General features: G+C 35.3%; 1 protein-coding gene across 10 annotated transcripts in view; it reads left to right on the plus strand.

The window, feature by feature from the left end:
- Window positions 1–10864, plus strand: part of LOC131693852 (cysteine-rich motor neuron 1 protein-like) — a 38903-nt gene extending 28039 nt beyond the window's left edge. For 2 of the 10 annotated variants that reach the window (XM_058982058.1, XM_058982059.1), the window contains exon 7: window positions 8308–8469. In XM_058982058.1, the coding sequence (XP_058838041.1) occupies window positions 8308–8331 (24 nt within the window). In that variant the 3' untranslated portion in view covers window positions 8332–8469. Of the gene's footprint in view, window positions 1–818; window positions 1155–1211; window positions 1391–1452; window positions 1474–1535; window positions 1634–8307 lie in introns of those variants that run through there. The other 8 variants (XM_058982051.1, XM_058982053.1, XM_058982050.1 and 5 more) reach the window with 8 other exon arrangements.
- Window positions 10865–19454: the final 8590 nt, after the last annotated feature.

The following is a 19454-nucleotide window of genomic DNA, read 5'->3' on the forward strand; positions in this document are numbered from 1 at the left end:
CAGCCAAACCGAATGAGCGCCACTACTGCATCTATTGGTACACCTCGACTATAGGAGTACTCATCCTGCGTTCTGCTCAGGCTAACTTGTATAACGATATAAGTACGGTCCGAAGATATTCGAAACATCGAGGCTGTCAATAAGATAACAACAATTATTATGAATTATTTTGTTAAATATGTGCATTATTTTGTTTACAGTGTACAATCAAAAGCTCCCTATACTGTATCTAGTATACCAGGTCATCAACGCCGCATTGATAGGTTGAGTTCTCTTGCACGTAGGTGTGTAAATATAAGTTCCCGTATCATATTGAAATGTAAACATTGGTTGTTTTGGCTTACGATGCGATGACCTAAGCAGGTTTAGTTTCCATTGTATTAGTCAACGAGCTTGGTTGGGATGATGCAGATAATAGCGACAACTGAACTAGCGACATTTGTGTATGTGTAATACATGCTCAATGATTTGATGCAGGGTAGTCTAGGCAACCAAAGAGACGACGAATAATATAGAATTCCCTAAAATGCTACCAGATATATACAACATTGTAAATATTCAAATAGTTACTCGCCTTGTCAACTTACCATAACCAGCTCAGCTTTCGCTCCGTGAAGGTTCAGAATTTTGTTAAATAAATCACAATATTTAATATCTATGTTTGACGGTTGTCATTTCCGTTTGGAAAGGCTTTGACAGAAAAATTATAATCAAAATGGCACATGATGTCTCTTTGTTATTCTAGTGTCTTTAGTGCAGGCAATTTATTTGAAGGTGTTGTTTATGAATGTGTTGTAACAGCAGGAACCAGACGGTTTGGCTTAGTCGTGCTCTTTAGTTTGACACTGGCAGTTGACAAAACTAGACAGCTTTATATTCAGCGATATTAACAAAAAATTGAGGCGTGAGCTTGACTTATCATTTTCATAAAGTTAAATTCGCGATAATTTATCGGCATTCGAAAACATGTACTTGTACGTATTTAAAAACATATTGTCTTCCGTACAAAATGTCTAGGTATTGTCATAGTGAATTAATATACATTCTTGGAACATCGTACTGGGTCTACTTATAGTGGTGTGCATTTGATATTAAAGTTATGTATGGATTCGATAAATAGCGACGATATAAATAAACGCATCGACCCTTGCCAAGTACGCGGTTAATGTATAAAATAGTGTATATCGTCATATTTCATACAAATTCTTTCATATCTTACATCACGTTGGAAAATGTTGTATTAGTATTCTTTTCCATTTTTTAGAAGCTTGTCATAATTAGTAAAAGTTGCATGATATGTAAACAATTGTTCGCCAGCTTACAAAATGTCGCTTTCTAATCAATGTAATAAGCGAAGAGTGCCGTGATTGTCCAGTCCAAGTGTAATGAGGTGATATAAAACATCTCAGTAATAAATTTGCAAAATGAACTTTTTTGTTTATAAGACAATGTTTCCATTTGATTGAAATATAAGTACAGTTTATAGTGCCCTTAGTAATTGTCAACCTGAAAACAAAAATATTCGATATTTACAGTGATTTACATTGAAGCTTATTGGAACGAAGCACCGGAGAAATGAAAGTAGTGATCATCTGTATGTTGCTAGTACTTGTATCGCATGAAATCTTTGCAGGTAATATTATGAAATATTGTTTATTGCAAGCTACTGGTAAAGTATATGTAGTTTAAGTGTATCGATATTACTACTCGTCTATTTATGCACATTTCCTATTGAAATTACTTATATTGTTAAAAGAGATATATGTATCACTAAGAATGCGTTGTATGCATCTTTATCGATATCAAAAACAGATAATATATTTTATACGCGTATGTCAATTCGCATCTCATCTACTTGCAAACGACAACAAAATATCCTCTATAATTAAAAAACGAAAAAAAAGCAAAATATCCAAAATTGAAAATTAGTTTTGTTTTAGGCTTCCGAAAATGATAACGTAGCGGACAGACTAGAACACGTTTGCAATAATAGATTGAAAGGAGAATGATGATAGGGGAAATATGTAAAAACGTTATCTCCATCGAAACCAGAATTGATAAGACTGGACAAAACAGTCTTCGCGGTACTAAATTCCCCCATTCCGTGTTGATATACACATCTTTTTGAATCGATTTTTGATTCCTGGGGTTTTCTAATCACAGATGACCAAGTTGGAGGTTCGGCAAGAAATCAAGTGACTTTATGGAATGCAACCCCAATGGATGCTAATATTTAAATTCTTTCAAACTCTTTCGTTATCCCATACGGCACCGGAACTACCCCGAGGGAATTGGAAATAACTAGGTATAGAATAGGTGAATGGATGTTAGTATCGGGACCTTACTGCGATGACGAACGAGTTTTGAAAAACTCATAAAGGAACGTTTGGTGTATTTTGGATTTAGAGAATCGGTGGAACTTCAGTTCGAGCGCAATCTAATAGATAAAATGGCATCGATAGTGCTGCAATCTTCAAACTTTTTCCGAATTATTTGATAAATGGCGAAAGGATCTCAAATTCTGTGATTTAAATCCGATGTTTCCAGAGCCAATACTAAGCAACACTCTCGCTAATTTATCGGAGGCCTGGCAAAAGCTTGGGATACTATATCTATCCAGAAACTGATATTAATCGTTGATATTTTATTAACCGGTTACACACCTTTATAAAATGGTCAATGGACAAATATTTTGAGATATTAATGTAAATTATAGATATATTGTTTTACGTACATATGCAATGTTTGCTTCGTAAACTTTAATCACGGGTAATTTTTCATTGACAGTAATTAGCTGACGTTACATGCCACACATTATCTGAGAATTTACTTTAGATAGTTGACTTCCCGATCATTTAGGGGATGGCATCGCGTAGTTGGAAATCGTTTGCCTTGTACGTAGCTTACTTGAGTTCGATTCTTAATCAATAATAAACGTACAAATGAGAATGGTATCCATAACAATCTATGTCTGAAATTGTTAAATTGTTTTGCTGGAAAAAAATATAATTTGAACAGTTATTCATTATTTCTTGTTCAAATATTTCTGCATAATTTCAACATTCTGCACAAATCAAGACTCAAGAAAATCTAGAGAGAACAAAACTACGTAATTCAGCTCCTAAATTGCCCTGATTCTACCTATTATCGTCTTCGCCAAGAATTGAAGAAAAATTAGCCAAGAAATTGAGTTCTGGTGCAAAAATTGTTGAATTTCGATCTAGATTACCCACCTGAACATAAAACATGAAACAGAAAATTAAAAAAAAACGAATTTCACTAAAAACCACTGCTTTTAAATTGATTTCGCATTAACGGATAAAAACTTATTTTTATAAATAAAGTATGCTATTTCAAGTTGTGACGATCGTGTTATAAATGTAATATTCGAAGATATTTTTGTTAGAATTTTAGTTATTCATGTCTGTACCTTCGTCGCGACCGGTAGTTTTTGAGTGGTAGTTAATAATGCGAAGATTTTCTAGAAAAAGCATCGTCACTGAGTCGCTTATCGATGTTCTTTACATAGTAAAATAACAGAATTGTTACTTTTACATTATAATGGTTTCGATAAATTCGCTTCTCCCAAACTTCTAAAATAAATTGGCAAAAGTGTTTTTTTTCACGCTGAAAACCTTCCCCCCCCCCCTCCTTAAGGGTGAATACCGAATAATCGGTAAAAATGACTGAATAGGCAATTAATTAGTGCGAGAGGTACCGAAAAATTGTCTTTCAACCATTAATCAAAATTTTGAGGATGTAATAATTTTTGTTAAACATAGTTTTGCTTTCTCCTCAACAAGGCGTAGATTGCAGGCTTGCTAGATGAGAACACTAGGCTATTTGAAAAATGCAGTCATTTTTTGTGGCATAGTGTTATCAGTATGAGAAAATAAAAGAGAAGGAAAGGGGAGCCCGAGCAAAGTCCAACATCAAAGTTACAGCAAGTAGACAACATATTTTGATATCAAGCATCAAATTGAAATCTTATTTTGATATCAGTTTAAATTTTTTCAGATATGACATATTTTATCTCATTTTTATGTGCTTACATTTTTAGAAAAAAATGTTTGTTTCTATTTCTTTGACAAACATCAAATTGATTACTTATTTTGTTTTCAATGAAATATTTCACCATCTCAATGAGTTTTCAATTTGCTTTCACTGATAGCATAAATGATAACCTGAGCAATCATTCACTACTACATCACAACATCAAGTTTAGTTCTCAATTTGTTATCAGACTCTGCTCGGGAGGGAAATCATCAAATCAGTTCTGTTTATTTTATTTTGACAAATTCAACATGAGTTCCTTAGTCAACATGTAAATTGTGATGTAGACTTCTTATAATATTTACTGCAATATTTCTTTTTGTTGGAGATCGAACATCGTAAAAACAAGGCATACGATATTTCCATTCATTATCCTCAAACGGGGAACATTGATCACTTCATGGGAGTGGGATAGCATAGTTGAAACCGATTTTTTTACATTTTGTAATAAGCCACATGTGATAATAGATACCCCGTGTTTTGTACTGCAAACGAACATGGACATGAAATTGTGTTATCCTCGGCTGGGTTATTATCGAATATTCGTTATTGTATATTGAAAAGATAGTTGGATATTGTCTGGAACATAACCTGAGTTATGTTATGTTATGTTTATATGCAGGCTTTAAGCGTATCGGGCATTCGCATACATAACCTGAGTCTCGTTATTACACTTAAGGCTATTAATTCAATTCAAATGATCTTCAGCGAAATCTAGTCGGACCACAGCTCTTAATAATTGTTTTCTCAGTATTCCTTTCTTAGTGTATTCTCCGGAAATTTTTTTCCATCAGTCGCCATCAAACACTTTGCAAATATTCAGTTCAAAATTTACGATTGGAGTTTACATACAGTGAGCGACCAACGAACATCGATCGGATGTTTTGAAAATTGTTTTTTCGGTGTTCACGCAAGTGTCCAACTATCAAAAATATATTTAATGGTTAGTGAAGAAACAAATGTCCAATTAATTCTCCAGATTGTATACTAGCTCTAATAACATTTGTTTCTTTTGTTTTGTTTCTTTTGGACATTTGTTTCTTTTTAACTATCAAAAATATATGTAATGGTTAGTGAGGAAACAAATGTCCAATTAATTCTCCAGATTGTATACTAGCTCTAATAAGGGATGTTGTTAGGTAGATAACAAATTCTCCAACAGGGATTTTCTTCGAACTGGAATCTGCTATTAGCATGGAACGAAAAAAACTAAGTACTGATACTTTATCGTTTTTAGAAGATTGTAAATGATTCTGAAAGATACTGCTATTATCTATTTTTTGTTAATAGTTTATAGACGCCAGAAAATAACGATTTACACCTGATGTGCCGACAGAAAACAAAATTTATTGATCGAGAAGCATCTCACTCTGCCCTTGGACTTTGTTCATCTTTACCAATGTCGCATGTCCATCTTACTCATGCCAGTTTTAAATGACGGTTTTGTGCCTCTTCGTTATAACCATTTTAAACATTTTTCTGTGAAATTTTATTAGCATAAGTTACTATATTGATAAAGTATGATCTCAAATCACGGTTTACGTACAATTTGTGAGAAATGCATCAATTGATGAGTAGAATTTGTTATTTAACCTTAAGGTGTCTATCTTAGGCACAATTCTTCAACACTTTCACACAATTTTAGCGTTCGGTTGTGGCGCTTTGTCTGAAATAGACTGAAAAAAGTTGAGTTTTTCCATATCGCTTCCAAAAAAGTTCTTGACCAATGTTTGTGTTATGTATCCGTTATTTATATCATAACTAGGCTCTTCATAATTTAATATAAAATGGTAAACATACGTACGAGTTACGGGGGCAGGCAGTTCGGGTGTATTTTTATTTCTGTGCGATGTGCGATTCGACGCTTTGTCTCGGTGTTCCTGTGTTTTCTTCTCAAGGCCACATTCCAAGGCCAAGTCTTTTGTTCGTGCGTGAGGCTAAAACAATTGCTATCTGTACAAACTAGAATGGTTCGTCGATGGAAACCAGTTTAAAGCTAGGGTAATGGGTCGATTTTATCCATGTTTGTATTATCACCCTTCCCATTTGAAGCCGTTGGCTTGAGCAGCCATCTTTGTTCAACGCATTGAGTCGAATGGTAGGGCAGCAATAGAGACGTTCGATTCGAGTGTCACTGCGCTCAAACACGAGCCTTTCACCGTTTTAAGACCTTTACATAGGTTTCATATATATTCCCACTAACACCGCGGTTGGTCACCGACAGCGCGAATCAAGCTCAGACTATGCCACTACCCAGCGCGAACATTCACAAATGTTCTCCCAATCCGCGGTGAGGCAAAGATTGCTCAGACGTATACGCTGAGAAGGCCGCTGCTTATAAGACGTTAGAAACACGAGTGAAGAGTTTGATGAAATCTAAGAAACGTAGTTACTGGCGCCTACTAACGAGAGCGTTGAATATTCAAACCGTTGGATATTCGATTTCCCCTAGAAGATTTGTCCGGATTCCGCTCCGGTACAGACATTTATGAAAGACCGATTTGCTTCAACGAGTTGTTCAGTATTATTTATCAAAGAACCCTCGGAAGTTGGGAAATTTCGTAGAGCAATGGTGAACTAGTAAAGTAGCTATATACGATATTCCCGAAGGTATCGACGAAAACATGGTTCAAGGGGATGGATGTGGAGCGTGACTTCATTCGTGTGATATCCCGACTCATGGCAATCCATTTTACGCTGGATGCACATCTTCGGCATATTAGGCTTGTGGATAGTGGTGTCTGCGCTTGTAGCGACGACTATCACGACATCGAACACATTGTCTGGGCGTGCACCGAGTATAGTTCCGCAGGTCTCAGCTAATGGACACCCTTCGGGGCCGAGGAAGACGACCCAATGTCCCAATTCGAGATTTTATGGCAAGCCGCGACCTCCCTTATATGTCTCGCATCTATCTCTTCATAAAACCAATCAACATAAGAATGTAGCCCCTCTCTTACTCTTTTTCTCATTATCAGAAGTCACCTCTACTGCTTTTGTCGCTCCTACTCACACCAGAGCGCTATTACGAGATCGTCTTTACTTTACACCAATCTCCTTGCATAAACCCAAATTGGAGTTCTGGCCCATCTAGAGGATTCCCTACGGGACCGACGAGGACCACTAGACATCTCGCTGCGTGCGGCGATAATGACAGCCTTGGATCGCCAGATTATCGTTGACGATTTGCCACAAACTGCAAGCTTTATGTACTTCTCCTCTCTGTAGCCGTTGTCCTCTCCCCCTGTGTCTGGATATATATATATATATATATATATATATATATATATATATATATATATATATATATATATATATATATATATATATATATATATATATATATATATATATATATATATATATATATATATATATATATATATATATATATATATATATATATATATATATATATATATATATATATATGTATATATATATATATATATATATATATATATATATATATATATATATATATATATATATATATATATATATATATATATATATATATATATATATATATATATATATATATATATATATATATATATATATATATATATATATATATATATATATATATATATATATATATATATATATATATATATATATATATATATATATATATATATATATATATATATATATATATATATATATATATATATATATATATATATATATATATATATATATATATATATATATATATATATATATATATATATATATATATATATATATATATATATATATATATATATATATATATATATATATATATATATATATATGTATATATAGTTTGGATATTGGAAGGAGAGTCTGTGAATTGGCATATTGCTTACTGGACGAATTTTGCTAATATTTCGTGGTTACGTTTTCAATGAAGTGGTCTTGTCATAGTTTCGTTCTTCTACGACAAACGGTTCCCTAAATTAAAAATTTGGTAAAATTTCAAGTTGAATCCCGATTGTTCGAACTTTTATTAATCAAAATATTAAATTTTGGGTGGGACGAACATCGTCAGGTCAGTTATTATAGCATAAAATTTAAGTATTCCATTTTACCTATTTTTTTGCAATATTTGTGTCGTATTGAGCTTAAAACTTCTATTTACATTCACAACTATTTGACAACAATTTTTTGCAGCTAAATTTTGCTCGGCGTTTATTTTTCACCTATGACTATAACTGTGACATAAAGATTGATTAATAAACGTTTTCTTCATTTTTGTTGCAGATAAAGTCGGATGCAGAAACGTAGCTTGCCCCAAGCCAGAGCCATGTCCTATGGATAGTTACCCAAAACCATTGGTGAAACATTTGCCAGCTCACATTCCTCATCATCTACGTAGTAGTGCTGGAGATGTACGCCGAGAACGAGATATTGTTTTCAGTACCCTGCAGCGAGAATCTATAAAAATAATACCAACCACTTATGATCATCATTACCAGAAACGAAGTATCATTGACGACGATATATTAATTCAGTACTGTTGTCCATCCTACGAATGTATCTGTAAGCCAAACTACTGTGACCAGGAATGTCCTCCTAACGAAATACCAGTCAATACGACCGCACCCACCGATCCAAATGATCTACCGTATGGCGTCCCTGGGAATTGTTGCATGCCTTGTAGAAAAAGTTACTGTATAACGAATACTTTTCGAAAGCATGGTCAAAAATGGCGCAGCGATGACTGCACAACTTGCGAATGTCACTACGGCGAGGTTAAATGTCAGCAGTCTTATTGTCAACCACCAGATTGTCTTAATTATGAGCTGATTCCTGGTGAATGTTGCCCTGTTTGTGTAAACGACTCTACTAACTTTTGTCGAGATATTAAATACTGCAGTATTGAATGTCAATACGGGTATCGACAACAGGGAAATTGTGACTTATGCGAATGCACTAGACCAACTACCATTGGAACTGGATTGGTAAACACGAATATCAACGATACTGTTACGAAAGACAATATTACAGGTCCCTATCAGCAACACAGCAATAACAGCAGTCATGTTTATAATGTTCAATTCTGGATTATAATGCTGTTGAGCCTTGGCTCTGGATTAGCTCTTACCCTCATAACTGTTTGGTGTTGCCATTTCCACAAAAACGCCAAATACAGTATTGTACAAATTGCGTGAAATCTGCAGTGAAATGAATATCATTGTATCGTGCTGCTTCCTGTATTATTAAATATGCACGAATGTATCATTTTATAAGTATATACACCGATGTCAATGTTATTTGAATTATTATACTATGGGTTTACAATTGTTGATATCATAAGTATAGGTAAAAGTATTGTTCGACATTATTTTGTACCGCTTTAGAGTCTGAATAGCATGCAAAGACGAGTAAAAGTCTTCCGCAAAGGATAAAGACAACCGTGGCTCTGCAGTTCATATGTGCATCTATGCTAAATATTTGTTAATATGCATCCACAATCACTGTCGATAAGAAATAGGTTCGAAAACATTGTGATAAATTGTATATAGAAGATATTTTGCAAAATCGCTAAGTTTCTACTTCTAATCAAAGAAATATTTTACCAAACTGTTAAAGTTATTGATGTAGCATCGTAAGATATTTTTCATATTTTAGAAAATCATAAAGACAAAATAATTTTGTTGAACTTAGACTGTTTGAATGGTAATTAAAAATATTTATTTATTAAAGTTACATTAATATTTAAACAATGAAAAGAAATTATGAATATAAAGTATATTTATTATTTTTTATCTTATGTATTAAACAACCGCCGATAGTTGTAAAATTTAGGTATTATTTATTCTATTTTTTGTTATTTCAATGTTTTAATTAGAATTTGAGCCATTGTGCAAGATATTTGTTAAAATGACTATTGTATGGTGATAAATAATATTAAAAATGCTTCCATAAAAGCGGTGCAGTCCGTAAGTATATACAAAATAAAACCATATTGATGTTATTCAACACAAATGCAATTATTCTGCTTTTTATATCAAATAGATAAACAAATATCATCAACTTGGCGTAATATGCTCTAACTCTCGGAAATTCAACGTAATATGTCTCAAAAATATTCCATACCATTGCACCTATTGACAATTTTTCTGGTCCTAAATGTCCGCTTGAGTAGTTGGATGTTTATGCCCCGCTTTTTTAATTTCATACATCTAGTTGTTACAATGGCTACTTTATCTCTATCTCTCTTTGCTTGAAGCACAATCCAAAACCAAACAACTAGAAAACTGACAAAAAGGATTATTTTGGAACAAAAAAATGAAGAATGCAACAATGGCCAATCGTACAGTTTACTATTCCCTCGCTTGATGTACAATTCGAAAACACATACATACAAAATTGTAAATTTTGCACCAAGGTCATATTTGAACATTAATTGTAAAAAAGTTTTTAAATCTAAAGGAAAAACTACGATCTTTCGTAAAATACGTTTAAATAAAAAAAAATGTAGCCAGCTACAAAGAGCCCCATGGTTTATTTTTTCAGTTGAACATTGTCTTTAACTTAGCTTTGACTTTGTCTTTCGCAATGCTTGAAAAAAACTTAACACATTATTAAATTCGACTGCTATATAAAATCCACATTCACAAATAATATAATACCTACTGTGTGGCCATACAATTTGTATTATTCAAACAAAGCAATATTTCTGCATTCTGAAATGTTCTGTAAAATCCCATGCTCTTCACAAAATGTATAATCTATACAAAAGCCGAAAATGTATGATCAATTTAAAAAAATGCCACTATGGATAGAAATGTGAATAAATCTGGATGCATAGAAATTTTTTGCATTTGTTTCATTCCGTTATATAGGAGTGGTAGATAGAGAATCATATTTAACGCAAATGATCATATTTAAACAGTGTTATTGATTTTCAACTGAAATTGTTTTGTTTGTCTTAAATACATCTAACCTTATATGTATGTTAGTTACAACTGTACTTACTTTCATTTTCATCGTTTATCATTGTAAATTGAGGCTTCTACCACAATGAAAAGGTGCTACCTTGATTTGCATTTTAGTTTCCAATCCCGGAATTTGGACTAGCAAATTCTTTCTCGATACTACATAAGGTCTCATTCCAGCAAGAGCGGTGTTTGTTCATCGGTCGCTTAGAAGTTAGAACAAACCACGGGTGAAGCGACGACTGCAGAGCGAAAAAAGAATGATTGTCAATGAGGTGGGCGAAGCGTATTGGTAAATCAATTGCCTTGTACGCAGCGCTCCTGGGTTCGAGTCCCAACCCCGCACATACGGTTAGAAATTTTTCATAAGAGATTTTTCTAACCTGAAAAGGCGAATGACCTTGAAGTTGTGGAGTTTTCTAAGACCTTGTGGAGTTTTCTAAGAACCCTGAAAATCACTTTTTTCATAACAATTTTTCTGGGCGCGTTTTTTATTTTAAAAATGTTCTAAGATTTTGTCCAGCTTAAGAAAATACACGATTTTTGTTATGCAAGTTTATTTCAATATCTTATATCTATGTAGTTTTAGTGCCAGAAAAGCAACATTTAGGTATGAAATAACATTTCAATCCGCAAATTTCGGCAGACAAAGCCATATTCATTCGAATCTATAAAGCAAACGCTATCAAATCCAGGGATAACTATTTGTCGCATGCTGTCTTTTGCATGCAAAAACATTATTCAAATAAGGACTATAAAACTCTTTTATAAGGCCATTCATATTTAAGAGTGACTTTATATTACAACTGGAGCCCTTTTTGCGACGGGAACTGTCATACACGTCAACATCGTCATCATTTATGTAGCCTTGACGAGCGTTTGTATTGCCATCGTTAATACTGCCTTAATTCCTTGCTTGTTTCTTTCTGTTGATTTTGAGGTACTGGATGCAACTATAACAGATGCCATTACGACCTGAACGAATTTTCTTTAGTGGTTTCTGAACATGGTTTCCGTAATGTGCCACATGATCACAGAACTGATACGTAATAAATGTGCAAAGAGTTGTCTGTTTAGTTGGACCGCACTGGGTTTCACTTTTTTAACAAATCGTTTGAACAAGGCGAATTTCCGGTGATTTAGAAACAGTCGTTCATGTTCCCTGTTTATAAGAGCGGTGATCGTCGAAATGTTTGAAACTACCGTGGCATAACTAGCCTGTCTGCTGCCTCCAAGATATTTGAAATGGTTGTAAGCACCTTCGTACTCTCTCGCACGAAAAGTTACATTTCTACCGATCATCATGGGTTTATGCCCGGACGATCCGTAGTAACCACAAATCTTCTAGATTTCACATCAACTTCCATCACGCAGATGGAAGATAAGGCAGAAATTGATGTAGTTTACACATAGCATAGCATGGCATAGCACGAATACCTACACAAATCGTATATGGAGTTGCAGAATTGAGTATATCTATTGTCATATCTGGCGAATGACCTAAAAAGGTTAAAGCCACAAAGAAACAAAAAAAAACTATTGTCATATCAGACTTCGCCACGATCTACAATGACGTAGACCCGCTCAACTCCACACACCTGGCCACGTCCTTGCAAGCGTTTTTATTTCATAATAGTCCTATCACCTAGGGTTGTGGTACCGGTAATACCGGTACCGAAAATCCCGGGAATACCGACCCATTTTTGGTACCGCAATACCGGTACTGAACAAAAGCTAGTACCGGTATTTTCGGTACTATACAATTTTTTATGACAAATATGTTAACTCTGCAGGGGGATCTGGTTCAAAATATCGGTCTGCAAAATAACGTTTAATTATATTAATTTTCATTCTAGATAAATCGTTGAGATATCATCTTTGTGTGGAAATGAGGTGGGGCCATCATCACATTCTCATTGGTTTCAATTATTCACTTATCTATAAAAGAACGAACAGCGATTTAGTAGCTAACAGTTTTAGACTTGGTGAACTGCTTCAAATGGGGCGATTCTTAATTATTGGTGATCTGAAAATTCAGCAAAACTCCGTAGTTTACAGGAAAGCAAGGAGCCTTGATATGTATTAGAGAATAGTAGGCAAACGACATAAAGGTCGAAACCAATTTTCAGAAAAGCAAGAGAGGAAATGCGATTAACCTGCTCGGATTTACTGCCATTCTCGCTTTGATTTACTGTTGTTAGTAGGGTTTCATACATTTACAATCTGTTCGGAAGTCGCACCACTTAGCAGTTATTGATTTCAAAGTGGCCTAAATTTCGAAATAAAAGAAGGTGCCCTATACGAAAAATATCTTCTGTGAAATGAGTCTTGCCATTCCGAAGCAATTAAAAACAATAAACATGTTTTTTGACCAGCGCAAATCAATCATCTGAGAATAAGATCATCAGTTTGAGCATTCAATTTCAGTTTGAAGATTTTTTCGATTTTTTTTAAAAAAAATATTCGAGTACCGGTACTTTACCGGTACTACCGGTACTGAGGGGTTCAGTACCGTAGTACCGGTTCTCGCTAAAAAGGGTCGGTACTGCGAACCCTAATCACCTACTTACGGAAAACGCTCGGAACCGAAACAGTTTTCATAGATGACGGAGATGTAAAAAGGCGAGAAAATGTTATCTGGGGAATATATAAATTCATATGTTATAAATACTTACAATTCTCATGCTGGTTTGTGTGTTACATCATCTACTAAAATCTTTACTAACATCTTGACGCTAGCAAAAAAACGAAAACAACGTTGAATTGTCTTCACGCTTTTAATTTTTTTCCTTCTATTATGCGATTATGACTTGACTTGGTGAGGCTGGTATTTGGTAGTCGCAACGGATCGGAAGCATCAGCTTGAGGCTAGTTAAGATCCGATGAATCTCAATCACCGATGGGAATAGGGTGCAATCATCTGGATATTTTCTCGAAGAATCGTCACCCAAAGGTGACGAAGGCGACTGACCAAGTTTGCCAGCTTCATGACAGTCAGTTACATCAGCGGTACTGAGTAGCATGTTCGAGGCGTGCTTTATGGCTGTAGGATAGCAAACTACAAATAAAAAGTGAAGATACTTATCTGTTCACTCGATGTACGACTGGATAACAAAATCAGTCGATTCTACCGATTCTACAATCAGTAAACCGTTCCAGATGCAAACACCTTAGGTAGCCTTCATTTCGGTAGCACAAAGGATGTGCAAATAAACTGACAGCTTTCGTCACCCACGGAACAACCTATCACGTTGTCCAGATTGTGATGACGTTCGCCACCTACGGTGCAATCAACTCGGCACAAATTGATGCAGTTTACACGGACCTCAAATGCTGACTATCGAATATTATTAACCAAAATGTTACGGCTGGGTGCATCACGGAATTTTGTTAAATGGCTGAATTCTTACATGAGTGACAGAGTCCTACGTGTGCAGCTTGGCTCTTGTGTTTCCTCTCAATTTACGAACAAATCCCTCAATATGGGACCCCTACTGTTTGTATTATTTTTCAACGATGCTACTTTGCTGCTTGGTTTGGGGTGCGAACTGGTTTACGCCGATGATTTGAAATTGTACCTCGTAGTCCGATCTATCGACGACTGCATCCGTCTTCAAGAGCTTCTGGATGCATTTGCAAACTGGTGTCGTAGAAATTGGCTAATTATTAGCGTTGCAAAATGCCAAGTCATAACTTTTCACCGCATGTTCAGTCCGATACGTTACGACTACCAAATCGATGGGCAAAGGCTCACTAGAGTTGACCTCGGGGTTTTGTTGAATACGAAGCTAACATTCAATCAGCATCGCTCAGCTTTAATCTCTAAAGCAACCCGACAACTCGGCTTCATTTCTAAAATCGGCCGAGATTTCAAGGACCCGCATTGTATGAAGGCGTTATATTGTTAGCTGGATCGCCCACTTCTGGAAAATGCTTCTTTGATTTGGAGTCCCCTTCAGTTTACACGGAACTTACGGGTTGAACGGGTGCAGAAGAGATTTGTCCGACTCGCATTACGAGACCTTCCATGGCGGAATCCTCTAGACCTTCCACCGTACCCTGCTCGATGTCGTTTGATCGGTCTCGACGCAGACAGCTTCAGCAAGTAGTATTCGTAGCAAAGCTTCTTAACGCTGAAATTGACTCCCCGAAGATTCTGTCCCTTCTTGATTTTCGTGCCTCGCAACGTTCTCTACGCTCATTTGGCTTACTACATCCTAGATTCCACCGTACGACGTTTGGATTCAACGAACCGATAACCGCATGTATTCGAACTTTCTCTACGGTCGAGGATTTGTTCGAGTTTGGTGAACCATTGCACAAGTTCGCATAGAAAGTTTCGCAGTCTGCTATTTTTATGTCTTGACTCCTGCTATTCATTAAACTATTTTTTTGTCAGATGAATTATTTTAATAAATAATAAATAAATAATAAATAACGCTCTATGGTGAATGACCCACAGAGGTTAAGGTTGGACAGAGAAAGCGCAAAATTCACAAACGAAAAAAGCAGTTTTTTTCCACACCGTATGTCAGATCTTCATAAAAATCAATCAGCATATGTAGAATGTTGTTACAGTACTGCTGATTGATTTTTATGAAGATCTGACATACGGTGTGAAAAAAAAACTGATTTTTTCTTTTGTGAATTTTACCCTTTATCTGTCCAACCTTAAAGCCACAAACAAATAAACAACAACAACAACAAATAACGCAGATATACCAAAATTTCAACTTTCACCGATAATTGAAACTGTTCCTGACAGCATTACTCCAGTGGAATAGAATTACACTAATTAGAATAATTATTATGACTATTAGTGCTCAAATAAATTGCAATAGCCACAGTACGGCAATAGTTATTGACATTCCGTGTTTCTGTTAGCAAATCTTCCACAACTCGAAAGTGGCTGTTTCAAAACGTTGTAATTTCTAAACAACATGGCCACGGAGGGATTAACAATTTCAGTCATTTTTAAGCAATAATAGCATACTTTAGATATTTTGGTTAATTGATATTTCTTTTTGTGTGAAACAAGCACATGTTATTTGAATAAAAGTAATTTATTTATTGATTAAACTAAATCATTTAATTTGAATCAAGGACTCAATTTATTTTGGGTTTATATTTCTCTCGATTGTACTATATAGTAACAAAATATATTTTGTAGCCATATATTTTTGAGCATTCAATCTAGTACTATTGTGCTCATCACAAAACATCTTTTAAGGGGTCATTCATAAATGACGTAGCATTGTAGGGGGTAGGGGGTATACTAAATTTGTGACGAAGTGTGGCGAGGGGGAGGTTAGGGTCAGAAGCCGTGCGACGTAGCATTAAGTTTAATTTGTTGACAGGTTTCAAAACCTATTAATTAGAGAAACCATTTAATATTCCTCCATTCCTAAGAAAAATAAATGTAATTACACAAGTTACTTTTCACGCGGTTTCTCATGTGGTAAGTTTTTCGATTTGGGCTAGCAAAAAAACGAAAAGATTTTGAATGCGGATTTAACTTGCTTCATTAGTTAGTTGATCTCTCTAGCTAGTAGACTTAGTTTGTTAGCTGAAGTAAAATTTCTCTTTGCTTTCGGAATCAACCAAACAACGTTTAGTAATTTAGTTGCAGAATGCTTCTTAGAATCATTGGCAGCTGCAGGATTGTGAACTAAGAGAGCTCCTCTTTACATATAGAATTCAAAACAAAACTGAAATAGGCTTATTTTGTACGCAATTTACTGTTGGAATGAAAATGTTGATAAAAGCCGTCTAAAATTTTGAAAGGGCATTTAAAGGAGTTGTAAAAATATGGAAATAACAAAAACAATTTTTTTTCATTCCTGGCCGCGTTGTGGAGGGATTTAGAAATGCTACGTTATTTGCAAGGGGAAGGTTAGAATTTTGTGACGAAATGCCCTCGTAGCCCTCGCAGGGAGGGAGGGGTCGAAAATCGCTGAAAAAAGCTACGTCATTTGTGTACGGCCCCTAAGAGGATATGACTACAACCTTTATTTTAACTAATACTACGTTCACACTACAGAGTTAAAATATGTTATAATAATTAGCAACAAGAAAAATGTCGTCGAGATAGCGTTAAAACACGTTTTAACTCGTAATGTGAATGTAGTATAAAGATACATATCAATAAGTTAGCAGTATTCACAAAATTAGTTCAAGTTTCAAGATTTTTTTAAATTCACTTCACTTTTTCAATAAGTTAAATAAATCTAAAGATATTACTATTAAGTATTGTTTTTTTTTCGTATGAGTATCTTCATTTTTTTTTCAATCTCTACCCACATCTATTATTTTCAATTAAAATTGCGGGCCCCCAAAATTGTCCCGGGCCCCGAGGCAATTGCCCCTCCCCCTCTCGTCGAGCCTGTCGTCGGCTCTACATTGTGTACAGGTAAAAGGGATTATATACATTTTTCATTAAAAAAAGTAATCGAAAACGATTGTTTTGCTATATTTGAAAGTAACACTATTTTAAAATTTTTATACACATCCGCGCTCGAGGCGAATGGCCCTCGAGGTTAAAGCCTTAATAAATGGAACAAACAAACAAACATATCCGCGCAATACATCGAAAGTAACACCATTTCAAAGCGCGTTTCGTCTATCAAAACCAGTGATAGTTTGTAACCCCGATTTGCCCGACCAGAAGCACATAACAAGAGTACTGGGCTCGATCATTGCTGAGCTGATGTTTGTTATTGCCCCGTCAGCAGTTGGTTTAACAATCGGCTACGGTTTAGCATACCACGACTGTATACCGGCTTTGGTCGTAACAGGTGCAATTTCCTCAACAGCCTCTGTGCAGGGTTTTCCGGGGTGTAGCGTCTGATCACAGTATTGGCACGTAGGAAACTACCCTACTTGACACTTTTCTCTCTAAAAGGTATGTAACCCCTAAAGGGGTTACACCACTGTAGAGCACAAAAAATAGTATTATATCGAGAATTTTTCTTGACGCAATAAAGAGTTGAAGCGAGATCTTGTTTAATGGGATTTAGAACATAAGTACTGAATCACACAAAATAATTTTTTCGAACAATTTAATTACAAGATGGCGGCTGTGCAGCACTTTCCCCCTTGCGCGTTTTTTTGGAAGGGGTCCACGGCCGGAAATCTATCTCTCGTAATGACCTAGAGCCAAAAACTTAATGGCATTTTCGTTTTTGACAGTGCACTACACCGGTGTAGTCGGTGCTACACTCAAACTTGGGTGTAATCAATCTATCTCTTTCTTTGCACTACACCGGTGTAGCACCAAGAAAAAACGAAAACGCCGTAAGTTTTTCTGATTCCTTATGTCAATAGCAAGCGACGCATGATTTTTAGATATTTTGATTTTACGCGAAATGGCGTGAGTGAAAAAAACCAAAATTTCAAAAGCGACCAAAAATCATTTGTTCGAATTACTTTTCCGGCCAGCTCAAAAAAATGGTTTTGAGAAAAACGCGGGTAAAGTTTTCAGTGCACACGGGATATACATAAAAGGCGTTGCGGCAGAATTATACATTTATGTATTGTTTTCGTCTTCCATGTTTTGGGATATCATTTTTAACATCCTAAAGCACATTTTAGACTAATTAATAGAAAAATGATGGCTTTGCCTTTCTCATATAGAAAGGTTATGCAATCACTCTAAAAATCGTCAACGTAATCCCGTAATTTTTTTGACCTATAAAGGCTTAGGTAGGGGTATGCGATCAGAGGTTGCTACTTTAAATTTAATACAAATTTAAAATTTCTTAACAAGTTGAAAATTTTCGGCACCCACCGGATCTTCCTCATTGATCCGCCGCCGATTTTAAGCGATGTTTCAGTGTCGACACATAGTATCTCAAGAACTTGCCTGTTGATCCATTGTATATATGTGCAAATCGTACTGAATATGTAATATGCATTTCCATCATTGTATCCAGCCATGGAATCGTAGTTTGGAAAAACGAGAAAGGCACAATTGCACCACTAGGTGGATTGAAACAGGTTTTTTAGGATAGCTTCGCTATCGTCTGACACGCGGTTTTTTTCTCCACAATTCGAAAATTTGGCAACATGGTTGAGTGTCAAAAAAGCTGTATATTTTTTGAAAATCCAAAATTGAAGAAAGCTTGTGTCAGACGATAGTTGTTCGTTTTTCGAACATTGTAAGTTGTTGCAAGTAGATTGATGAATTTTTCTCTGAGATATCTTGCCAACCAGTTGAAAATGGGACATATGGCGAACGCCTTCCGAGGCCAATTAAAGGGGACAGCGCGCAGCCATGTTTAAAGTTACAGGTACACTAAACTAACGCATATTCCGTTATAACCTTTTAGGAGTTTATTTATAACATACTTTAGAGGTTAAAAAAATGAAATTTTTTTTATGATTTTGAAATATCATTTGAACAGGATTCCCTCCTTATCGTTTGCTTCGAGATCTTGGCTGTGGTTAAGATAAGTTGGCGAATGTTTC

Source organism: Topomyia yanbarensis, chromosome 3 (assembly GCF_030247195.1).
Source record: "Topomyia yanbarensis strain Yona2022 chromosome 3, ASM3024719v1, whole genome shotgun sequence".
NCBI lineage: Eukaryota > Metazoa > Arthropoda > Insecta > Diptera > Culicidae > Topomyia > Topomyia yanbarensis.